Source organism: Corvus cornix, chromosome 3 (genome assembly GCF_000738735.6).
Source record: "Corvus cornix cornix isolate S_Up_H32 chromosome 3, ASM73873v5, whole genome shotgun sequence".
Classification (NCBI taxonomy): Eukaryota; Metazoa; Chordata; class Aves; order Passeriformes; family Corvidae; genus Corvus; species Corvus cornix.
Window position 1 is genome coordinate 28468356 of NC_047056.1, and position 12055 is coordinate 28480410.

The 12055-nt window shown below is 42.2% G+C and overlaps 1 protein-coding gene across 3 annotated transcripts in view; it reads left to right on the forward strand.

Moving 5' to 3' along the window:
* Positions 1 to 11209, forward strand: part of SUPT7L (SPT7 like, STAGA complex subunit gamma) — an 18108-nt gene extending 6899 nt beyond the window's left edge. For all 3 annotated transcript variants that reach the window (XM_039567929.1, XM_039567928.1, XM_010393731.4), the window contains 3 exons: positions 1088 to 1412; positions 2872 to 3109; positions 6016 to 11209. In XM_039567929.1, coding sequence (XP_039423863.1) covers positions 1088 to 1412; positions 2872 to 3109; positions 6016 to 6278 — 826 coding nt within the window. In that variant the 3' untranslated portion in view covers positions 6279 to 11209. The remainder of the gene's footprint in view (positions 1 to 1087; positions 1413 to 2871; positions 3110 to 6015) is intronic.
* The last annotated feature ends 846 nt before the right edge of the window (positions 11210 to 12055 follow it).

Below are 12055 nucleotides of genomic sequence, written 5' to 3' on the forward strand. Positions count from 1 at the left end.
AGAGAAAAATGAAGAGTGAAATTGTTAGCTCAGTTCTGCCCTTGGTGCTGAATGGAGTGTAAAAAAGTGTATAAGTATCATACTTAGCAGTAATGGAATTTGATTTTTTGATATCAGCTTTTGAAGTCCATGTTACTGATATGGGCAAATAGATTACATGCACTTAATTGTGACTTGAGAAATCTGGTAGATGTATGTTTACCTATCACAGGCCTTGCCTTAACTCCTCGTTTCCTCTGTGGAATTTCATCTTGTTGATGAAAAATTTGGTTGTGTGGCTATAAGTGAATGATTGAAGTGCTCATGTCAGTTGTTCTCCATCTCCTCCATCCTGTGTACTCACTCCTTCCTGCTTAGCAACAGAGGAAGGAGGTCTCAAACCCAAGACCAGGGAATGGTGCTTTATGGCTGAACTTTCCAGGCCTCCTCCTAGGGCCTGGTGTTCACATCTTAGGTTGCATATGGGGATACTTCTTTCAGTGTCATGCATAGTGACTACTGGAAATGAGGGCAGAGAAACAGTCCTTTTGGGTACAGTGTACCTCTATGAAATGTATGTGTATTCCATTTCTTGCTTTTTTATATGTGTCTTTTTCTTTAGAAATTCCAATCTTGTCTATCCCAGAAGCCTTTGTTTCTATTAGGCCTGAGACATCAGAGATAATAAGGAAGAGCAATGTAATTAACTGAAAGGGGAAATGATTTGCATTCATGTAATTTAAAATGCCTTTTTTTGTTTGTGTCAAGGACCCATTTAATTCACATCTCCAGGAGAAAAGCTCTTGGGTGGGAAGGGAGATGCTTAAGGGTGAAGAAGATTTGCATCCCACATTCGTGAATCACCCGAAGAATCTTGTGGCATCAGAAGGGAAAATGAAAATTGGAAGTCCTGATTTGGAGGGAGGGAGGAAGGAAAAGCAGATAAACCCTTATTAGGTAGTGTTCATTTGTAACAGAGAAGCCATGGAGAACCCCAAACCCTCTGCTCTCCCTTTGTACATCACCTTATTATTGACAGTACCTCTTCAACTGATACACTCCTTCAGATTTTTGAAAGTGTGCTATTTTTGTCTCTCCTGTTTTTTAGAGGAAAAGGGGAGCCAGTGACAGAGCTGAGTTGGTCCTCCTGCCGGCAGCTTCTGTACCAGTCAATGGCCACCATCCTGGCACACACGGGCTTTGAGTGCGCCAACGAGAGCGTCCTGGAGACCCTGACGGACATCGCCCACGAGTACTGCCTCAAGTTCACCAAGCTGCTGCGCTTCGCTGTGGATCGAGAAGCTCGGCTTGGGCACACCCCTTTCCCTGACGTCATGGAGCAGGTCTTCCACGAAGTGGGCATTGGCAGTGTGCTCTCACTGCAGAAGTTCTGGCAGCACCGCATTAAGGATTATCACAGCTACATGCTTCAGGTGAGAAGAGCAGTAGGGACCTGGTGGCACCAAGAAATGTACCACCAGTACAGTTGCTTATTCCTGTGGCAAGTCCTGAGTCTTACTGAGGGGAAATCTGACTGGTAAACCTCCTGGGTGTGGAGAGGAGTCATCAAGGGAAAGAGAACAGGAACTTTTTGACTGGAAGACAGCCCCTGTTTTGTGTCCCTACTGAGACTAAGGATGCTTTACTGATGGCTTACCTGAGTTTAAGAAGAGTACCCCAGCTCTTAAATTATCCAGACAAAATTATCAAGTAGAGGTAAAATCAGAACTGACTGATGAACTGAATTTTCTGCTTTAGTGGGATATTTGGCTGGTTAACATTTCAGAAAACATGTAAGCAGATACAAATTTCTAGGCTGTAGAGTGGCTTATGTTCACAAGCAAGGAGTGACTTCCTTAAGCTTTAGGAGTATAGTGTAGTATTTTGCTGATCTGAGCTGTCACACAGGTGCTACCTTCTTCTTATATAAAAATAACATCATAAAGATTTGTCTTTGTTAGAAACATTCCTACTCAAAATACCCGCTCTGTTCATTTTTTGTTCAAATGTTTTTGTTCAGATGTTGTGTCCTTTTGGAATCTGGGTTTTCTGCATCATTCTGCTACTGCAGTTCACTCTCATCCTGCAGCTGATCATTCTCTTAACAATAATTGTTCTTTATGCAGGACTGGAGTCCACAGTAGCCCCTTTATTTGGAAGTATATCTAGAAGGGGTAAATTGGCTTTGCTATTCTTTTTCCTCCTTGCTTCTGCTGTTAAAATGTCTTGGGATTTTCCTGACCACAGTTCACTGGCTGTTTGGATTTAGTTGCATAAACAAGCATTTGTTAGAAGCAGATGAAATCTGAAATTTTTTAATTTAATTGTTTACTGTTGTTAAGTTTGTGGAAGTACAGGGTAGTTCTAAATCTCATTCCTGTATTGGTTTCACTTCTCTAACTGCAGAAAACTTCTGTGTTTTTTGCTCTGAATCTGACAGAATGTACTCAGGCTCTGCCCAGTGGTGACTACAGGGCTGTTGAAGATCTGAGGTGCTTGATTTTTAATGCTGGGGTGAATTTGTTACTGGAGGATGGGGGCAGTCTTATAGGTAAAACCAGCGAGTAAGACTGAGACACTTTGCTTTTGTTTCATGCTCTGTTTAAATTTCTGGGCCTCATCACCTCTGTTTGTAAAATAAAGGTGCTCATATTTATCAGTCAGATTTTAGTGGATTAAACCTCTTATTAAAGTCCCTTGTTACAGGACAGAAGAAGCACTTAAAGGGGAAAAAAATCTCTCTTGTGTAGCTGATAAGTTGTTTACTTGTTCGTTCAGGTCAGATGTTAATAATGTTCTGGGAACAGAGTGCACTGCAATGTAATTACCGTCAGAGCCTCTGAAGTCACTCTCACCTTTCTGGCCTCTTTTTCACCCACTGATCTTTGACAGGTTAGCAAGCAGCTCTCTGAAGAATATGAGAAGATTGTGAACCCGGAAAAGGCAGCAGAAGACACAAAACCTGTGAAGATTAAGGAGGAACCTGTTAGTGATATTACTTTCCCCATAAGTGAAGAGCTGGAAGGAGATCTGGCTTCTGGTGACCAGTCTTTGCCTGTTGGAGTACTTGGAGCTCAAAGTGAGCGCTTCTCTGCCAACTTGGAAGTAGAAGCTTCCCCACAGACTTCAGGTAGGGGTTTCTTGCTTCTCCTGTAAAGAGCCCTTCAGCAGGTCCATGTGATTTTGTTTCTTCTGGTTAGTTTTGGATTTGTGTCCAGAGATTCATATTCCTGTAAAGTTGAAAGCCATGTTCCTTACATAGTTTAGGCACTGAATGAGTTCTGAAAATACAAATGGTACTTGGTGCTGTCCTCCATATTCAGGAGTTACCCTGGTAATGACAGTCACTGTTGTATGAAAGCTTATCAGTGACTTGTGTGAAATGGGCTCCTGGGAATCCCTCCTAGCATCTCTACTCCAAAGCCTGCTGTACGTGACTGAGGCCATGGAAAGTGAAATGGTGAGTGAATTAGTGGGGTTATGGAGACTGCACTCTTTTCCTCAAAGTGCTATCCCTTGATGTTGGCGTTGAAGCACACTGGTGGCATGCATGGGAGAATCTGCTATTGCTGTGCCTGCTCTATATCTACATAGAAGTTTCATTCTCTTCACTGTTTAGTGAAGCTGAACTTCCTGGAATGAAAAGAGACAGTTTTGATTTTGTATAGAACTGTGTGAACTCTGGAAGTCCCTGCAATAGTAACTGTTTCACTTTAAATCTGGTTAAAAAACAATGAAGCCTGTCCTCCTATTAACCCTAAGCTAAGTAGCATACATAGTGAGGTTAGAGTATACCTCTGAGTCCATTCGTTTTTTTGCGTTGTGATGAGCTTTAAAAAACATAAATCCATCTCATGTTTTTCTAAAAGCTCATACTGTTTTCCATTAGCACCTCTGAAATGTGAAGTGTTTGCAGTTTTGGGGGAGAAGGAACAGCAGACTCCTCTGGCCCATCCAGGGTTGCGAGTGATTCATCCGGAAAGCTTTGTATTAGCATCTACCACTTGAGACCCAGAGGTTAGCGTGCTAGCTGTATATTAAATGCCTCTTGCTTCTCTGATACAGAATTGATGTTTTCTAATTAAGAATACAAGTGCTCTGTTCCTCCCTGAAAATCCCTCTTCACTTCACAAGAGCCTTTGGAAATCTCATCTCTGAGAAGTTCCAGTGTAGACCTGGGCAGTCTGGGGAGTGTAATATCCTAAGGAGTGAGAAAAAGCTGCTGCAATTAGAACACCGCCATCTCAAAATGCAGGTGTGAGGCCTGCAGGGAGGGCATCGAGGCTTCAGTGTCTGAGGGCAGAGCTCTCATTACAGCCTTTCATGTTCTTCCTGTGTTTCTGTGCATGTCTGACATTGCAGTTGGAGAAATGGAGGCGATATTGTTTCTTGTTCCTCTGCCTCTCAGGATAACATGAAGATTAGCTTATTTGTAAAGTACTTTGAAGTTAAAGGGCTTTGAAGATGAAACATCCTGTGTTGATGCTTAAGTACTTCTAGTCATTAGTGACACTCTTAGTGACAGGTGACAGAGCTGAAAGGAATAAGGCTGAGCGGTGAAGAGCAATTGATGAAGGAAAGACAGTTTAGTTTAGTGAGCACCTTTGATTATTATGTAGACTGGAGCTGTCACTCTGGAACCGATAGCATTTTAATGATGTGTCCATTGTTGTTGAGAGGGATACATTTACTTACGATTAACATAGGAAGGACTTTCATTAAGGCAACTGAGCTAATGTAGGCTGTGTTATCATAAAGGTCTCATAAACTCTGGTTTGGGCTAAGCTGATCTGGAAAAGATTCCTGACTTCTTCATAAAGGAGAATTCTTGGCACAGATATGTTTGAACATTTGTTCTCTTTGTAATTTTTACTAATAAGGGACTGTTGTTACTAGTATATTGATAATAGGGCATGGTAGTAGGTTTGGCTCAGTACAAGAGCTTTGGTTGTGCTTTCAAACTGTGCCATGCTCTTTGATATATGAAGTTTGGAAAACTTATTAAAACTGGTTTCCTATTTTGTTTGTTGGTTTTTAGTGGGTCTTTTTTGTTGTTATGGCTTTTGGTTTTTGGTTGGTTCGTTGGGTTTTTGTTTTGCTTTGGTTTTAATTCTTTTTATTTTCCATGTGAATTTAACCCCACACAAGAGAGAGATTTCACAGTGTGTTCAGTTCTGGGCTATTTATGCCCATCTCAGCAAGGAGACCAATTAGTGTATTTTTAATAGGATTTTTGTCTCTCTTAAAACTTTAAATAAACAGAAATAATGCGATCTGTAATTACTGCTCTTGGGGAGAAAAACATTTGCTAGTATCAAGGAATATGGTTTCGTAATCTTGTTCAGAAAGTCCTCAATTAGTGCTCAGATTGCACACTAGTCCAGAATTTTTTACTAAAAAAGTGAGGTGGGGGGAGCTATTTCCCAGCAGGGCAACTATGAGGTTGAGCCAAAAGGATTTCTCTCCATTCTGCTGAAGGATGGGATGAGACCTGTGGGTGTTGAGTGCAAGGAGGCAGGCAGGCAGGTGGCTGACTGCAGCTCTGATGTCCCTGCATTTCAGTGCTGAAAGTGATATTTGGGACTGTTCATCTACCTACTCCTCTGCCCTCTCACTTCGCCTCCCTTGCAGAAGCCCAGTGTGTCTGACAGTTGCGAGGGCCTCGTAATGACTTCTGGACTGCCTCGAAGTCCTGCTTATGCAGGGTCTAGTCTGTGTGCTGTGGGTGTACTCATTGCTGCTGGGACACTCCTTCTGGAGAGTGATGTGAAGTTGTTTCTCATGGAGAAAATCACATGGAGGCTAACATTGAAAGGACACCATCATATTTTTTGGAGTGGCAATTTCTGGGCTGTTAAGTCAACAGCTGTTTTTTATTGATCACAGTGCTTGGTGTGTTTTGTTTCCCCCCAGCATAGTAAACCTGTGGCTTTGCTTTTGCTCTATCTTTACCTTTGCTGCTGTCCCTCATATCTGCGTGCTGTTCGTGATTTATCTTTTTGCTCAGTTACTGTTGTGTGCTTTTTCCTTCTCTAGGGGCTGAGGTGAATGCTTCCCCACTGTGGAACTTGGCACAGGTGAAAATGGAGCCGCAGGAAAATGAGGAGGCTAATGTACATGGCCACGGGGTCCTAGGCAGTGATGTCTTTGAGGAACCAATGTCAGGCATGAGTGAAGCTGGGATGCCACAAAGCCCCAATGGCTCTGAGAGCAGCTACGGTTCTCATTCTGCTGACAGCCTGATGGGATCCTCACCTGTCTTCAACCAGCGCTGCAAAAAAAAGATGAAGAAGATGTGAAAAGGAGCAGTCTTTTTATTTAGTCCTGATGGTGTGCAACAGACACTTGAAAGCAACTAGAAGAGTACTGTGATGATTCCAACACAGGGCTGGCCCCCGTGTGTGAGGGACCTGCATAAAATTACTGTGAGAGGTTTGTTGTGTAGTGCACTTCAGCTCCCCTCTTTCCTGGCTTCTGTACTCCATTCTGATTCATGAGACTGAAGATCACCCTTTACATTTGATGGTGGCATAGCTTGCTTTGGCAAATTAATGAGGAACATGTTGGTGAAAAGTAGTTGTGAGGAGATTTTCCAAGTTACAGAACCATTGAATAGTTTGGTTTAAAGGGACCTTGTGGCATTTCTACTCCAGCCTCATGCTCAAGAGCTCAGCCAGTTAGAGCAGGTTGCTAAGGGCTTTGTCCATTTGAGTTTTGAGTATCTACAAGGATGGTGATGCCAAATCTCTCTGGGCAACATTTTCCTGTATTTGACAACTCTCACAGTAAGAACAAAAATATAGTTGTATCTAGTTGGAATTTCCCATGTTCCAGCTGGTGTTCACTGCCTCTTGTTCTGTCATTGTTCATCTCTGAGAAGAGTATGACTATTAAGGGATTATATACAATGAGATATCTTTTTAGCCTTTTCTCTTCTTAAGTGTGGAGAAACCATGTTCCCTGAGCTCTCCTTACTCATCCTGTGCTCCAGCTCTCAAACCAGCTCTGTGACCTTCCACTGAAATTGCTGCAGTGCCCTTGTTAGGGGGAGCACAAAAGTGGATGCCATCCTCCAAACGCCACCTCACAATTGCTGAATAAAGAGGAATAATAATTTCCCTCAGTGTGCTGGCTACCTGCTTGCTGACTGTGGTGGGCAGCAAGAGAGTCATAGGTCAGGGTATTTTAGTTGGAGAACCATAGCTTCTGCTGCTGCTGATGACCTAGCAAAGATGCTGTAGAGTGGTCTCACAGTGCCATTAGCCAGCTCCCTCGGTGCCTTTATGTTCAGCCTGTTGGTTTCAATGGGCTTAAGTTCTCACTAACTCAGTCTTCCTGTGCTGTGGGCAATGCTTTATTCCTACATGCTGCTAGAAGGCTCAAGGACCTGGCAGGCCTTAAGGCAGAACTTATCAGTGAAAACTGGCAAAAAAGGTGTTGTACACATGAGCCTGAAAGTACAAAGATCATCCTTTGTTACCATATTGCCTACATTGTTAAACAGTAAACCACATTTTCTTTAACCTTCCTTTTGCTTCCAGTGTACTTAAAGAAGCCCTTCTTCTTATTTCTTACAGTTTCAACTCCAGCTGAGCTTTGGCTTTCCTAATGGTCTCTGCCTACAGGGGCTGTCTCTCTGTATCTCTGCTGGCCAGCCCATCCTCACTTCCACTTCCGTGTACCTTTCTGTTTGGGTTTGTGATCAGTCAGGAGTTCCTCAATCATCTGTGCTGGCCTTCTGTCATGCCTGCTGTAATTTCTGCTTGTCAGAAAGGACTGATTTTTTACTTTGACAGGGCTGTCTTTGAAGATTAAGCAGCACACTTGAGTTCTTTTGGGCAGCCAGGACAGTCCCTTGTGAAATTCTGTTCAGAGATTCCTTGAATAAACCAAAATATGTTGACCTAAAGGTACAAGACTCTGTCTTGTACACATTTCTCAGGATTATAAATGCCACAATTCTATGTCTTCTGCAGCCAAGACCTTCACGTTCTCCACCAGTTCTTCCTTGTTAGAAACAAGACCAGCAGAGCTTACTCCCTAGTTGATTACTTGATCATCTGTTCAGGGATGCTGATGTGCTTTTCTGGAGAGAATGAAACAGCTTTTCCTATTGGTGTGAGCCCGTACTGGCAATGCAAACTTTTCGTTTGCTGTCATTGGATTGAGTGCAGCAACTTCAGGCTGGCCAAGCACTCGTATTCAAGGTTGTTATCTTGACAACTTAGTCTGAAACAGAATCTATTTTGCTGCTTGCTTTTATGGCTCAGCTGACTGATGGCATTTTTTTTGTTCTGCACAATCCTCAGTTGATCAACTCGGTCTTTAACTTGATTCAGTGTGTCTCTCTCTCAAAAGAGCTAGAATGAACATGAATCAAGAGGAACAGCCACTTAAACTGGCTTTATACCTGTAACCCCTTGGGATGGTTGAGGGAAATTTACCAAACCTCCCATTTATCTTTACAATTGCAGGTTTATCTTTTGTGAGAATGAGCTTCAGGCATAGTATTTTTGTTTCTGTATAACATGCCTGGCCTTAATTCTTTTTTCCTAACTATTTCTCTTCCACTTTATAGAAGTGGAATCCAAACATAAAATTCCTCAATGTCTAATAAGAATGCGTGACCATAGGCTTTCATGGACAATAGAGTTAAAATTGTCCATCACAGTTTTAAAGGTCTCTCCTGGGGGGTAAATTCTCACTATTTTAAGCCTATTCAGTAGTAGAAGAGCATACCAGGAAATCTTCATTTTGATTCCCCCTGAGTCACCATTAGCCAAGCTGGAATGTCCCCATTTTTTCAGCTGTAGAAACAGAATAGTAATATTTCCCGTTCAGAAGTGTGTTTGAGATTTAGTTACTCTGCAAAAAAAAAGGCACAGTAATCCTTCAGAGAGTTTTGTGAGAGTTGTGAGCTTTTATTCCATTTCAGTTGGACTGTTGCTGGCTGGAGAATGCTTAGATGGTCACTGAAATGTCCTATATGACACAGGTTTTAAGCAAAACTGCTGATAACAAAGAAGTATAGCACAACTCTTCTGTTCAACTGCCCAAGTACAAGGAAGGCATTTGGGGTTCTCACTCAGTTTAGATGTCTGCATCTAAACGTATTCCTTTGGGCCACACTTGCAGCTGAAGAGAAATAGTCATTCTTAGGTCACTGTCCTTTTGGCCTTGAGGTAGAAGTATAAAGCAGGTTAAATGGCATTTTTAGAAATGTCTGTTTTTCCTTTGTGTGCCCATAAAGTGAGTTCAACTTGACTACCTCAGCTGAAGACATCCACACTGTTAGTGTATGAATTAAGTGACGTGAGTTAAGCCCTTTCTGGGTGGGAATCAGAGACTTCCTCCTACTGGCTCAGTGCTTTTTCTTTTCTGCACATTTACTAGAGTTTGCTGTTCAAATGGTTGTACAGGGCTAAGAGCAGGCTGCCCATCTGAGCTACACCAGCAGATCCAGGGTTCTTTACAACACACAGAATGTGCCAGGATGGTGCCTTGAGGCTCAGCCTGATTTGCCCCTTGTGTCTTTGGCACTGTGTGAGAACACCTGTCATTGGGCCTTTCTCTGTAGATGCTTTGCCAACTGGTGTAGTGAAGTTGCAGCCAGGGCACTTATGCAAAGTCCATTGCACTATTTTTGGGACCCAAATGACAGAGTGACTGCTGCCAGCATCACTTGCTCATTTGCAAGACTTCAAGTGGGCTAAAAATGAAAATCTAGTGTTCTCCAGGGCTTTTGTTAAACCTCCTAAGTGTCCATCTTAAGTGCTTTCTCTGTATTGTTCGTGTGCAGATGTTCTGTCTTAACTTCTGTGAATTTTATTTCACATCCATTTTCCACACCCATTTCACCCTGTAACACACACTCTGCAACAAGCCAAGCCTGAGTACTTCAAGTGTATTTAAATACACTGCATATTCAGTGTCCTTTGAGTCAGCTGTGTTGTTGCAGTGTAAGGGAGAAGTGTTATTGATTCTCTTTGGGATGCATGTTTATGCAGAGGTGAGAAACCCATCAGCATTGCTTATACACTTAAAAATGATAGCAGAGTAATAGCTGTACCTCCTGTTTCCCCACTGTGCTAAGGGTTGCAGCTGACTTAGTGTGCTTGACATTTCCTTTTATGCATGTGGAAGCTTTACCTTCTGGGTGAGCCCTTCCCCTCTGAACATTTATGGTTCTTAGATTTGCAGTGGTGTTCATCATGCATGAAATAGTGAAATTTAAAATCTTGCTCACAAAGTCAGATACAGACAATATGCTCTTTTGATGAATCAAATAAGATTTTTCTAGGTGTTAATGCAGCCTTGGGCAACTAGTGAGGTCTGTTCATTGACCATGTAATCCCCAAATTTTAAACCACAGTGAGATTATGCAGTGGGTTGGAATGAAGCTCTGCTCTCGCAGTTGCTGTTTCTTGCTGATGGCTGGTAAAGCACTCTGCTGACCCACCTGCTTCAACAGTCTGCAGTTTTTACAGTTCTTTCATCTTTCTCCCTTCTCTTTCCAAAAGTGGGTGGGTGAAAAATGGGAATATTGAGTATTGACCATGTCCATATCCAGTAGCATTGATGTTTTACAGTGATTTATTTTGCCATGATTGAAATTGGTAGGAACTTTGATACCCATTTGGAGAGCAAGATCTGTAAATTACTTGGCTTTTGAAGTGTTTTGCATAGGAATCATATGGGATTGTAGTTGAGAGAGTGCTGTGTATCATACTCCTTTTTCCCTCTAGCAATACCTTTTTATTCCTTTTGAAGAGTTTTGCCTGGTATCCAGTAAAGTTCGCTGTATAAATGGCTGTGTAACAATATATGTGTACAGCTTTATGTCAGACTACACTACCTAGTGATTTAATTCCAAGGCCATCCATGCTAATTTGAATATGCGTAATGCTGTGCAGAAAAAGAGATGTTTTCTGCATAGAAATTTACAATTTAAAAAGAAAACAGGAAAATAAGATTAGGTAGGGTAGGTGAGGCCAATCTGATTATGTGCTCAGTTCTGAGACTAATGCACATGTTATGTGTGAAGGATGTTTTACTTAAGATGTTTTTGTACATGCATGTGAAATATGTAACTTTGCTTTGTGTTTATATGGAACAAAATTACTTGGAAATATTTCAGGGTTGGATTTTTTTTTTTCTTGCTCTCCTGGAGAGAGTTTCTTTGAAATTTCTAATAAAATAAATAAAACTATTCAGAAATAAAAATCCTAAAGGTGTTGTGTGGATTCTTTGGTTTGTTTTGGAGAATGAGACTGTGAACATAAAAGCTGGTCTCGGGGTTCTTTTTACCCTTACGTGGGATCTGGAGTAGACCTTTTGCAGGCCTGAATAAGGTACTGGGATGATATATCAGTGTTAATATCACAACCAGGAAGACAAGAAGTGTAATTCAAGGATGTGGCCATGGAAAATGGAAGCCTTATTTTGCACAGGTGGCAGTGCAAGTGAGCCCCTGAGGTGATATTAGAACTACAGTGCTACTATTGGTATTCATCCAGCATAAGCAAGTGCTGTTTCTGGGGCAGCTGCTTATATATACTTCTACTGCTTATATTAAGAGACTACCTAGGAGCCCAGCTCCAAGCTGTGTGCTTTGCTCTTTTATGTGCTGGTCTACCTATTTTACATTCGGCTTTTTTTTTTTTTTTTTTTTTCTGGAGAACTGCTTTAGACTGCAGTGAGTGAAGCACAGTGTGCTTTCCTCTCTGCTCTGTCATGGTAGGGCTGAGGAAAGAGGTTTGATGCTTGCTAGCCCTGCTAGGCAATTGCAAATAGCACACCCTGAATTAGGATAGTGGCCTGTGCTGCTTGGCAGGAGAGAGAGAATAATAATAATAATAATCACGGTGCTTCCCATCACCCTTGTACTTGAGCACAGTCCGCCTGCACAGCTGGTCCTCCCAAGCCTGTACTGCTGAATGGATTTCTCAGTCCCCAGTCCGGGGCTGTATTTCCCCTTCCCTGCCAGGACCTGGAGGCAGAGGACAGCAATCCCCCCTTCCCATTTCCCAACACCAGGTTGAAGCCTGAGCCCTCTGATCGCTCTGCTCCAGCAGCC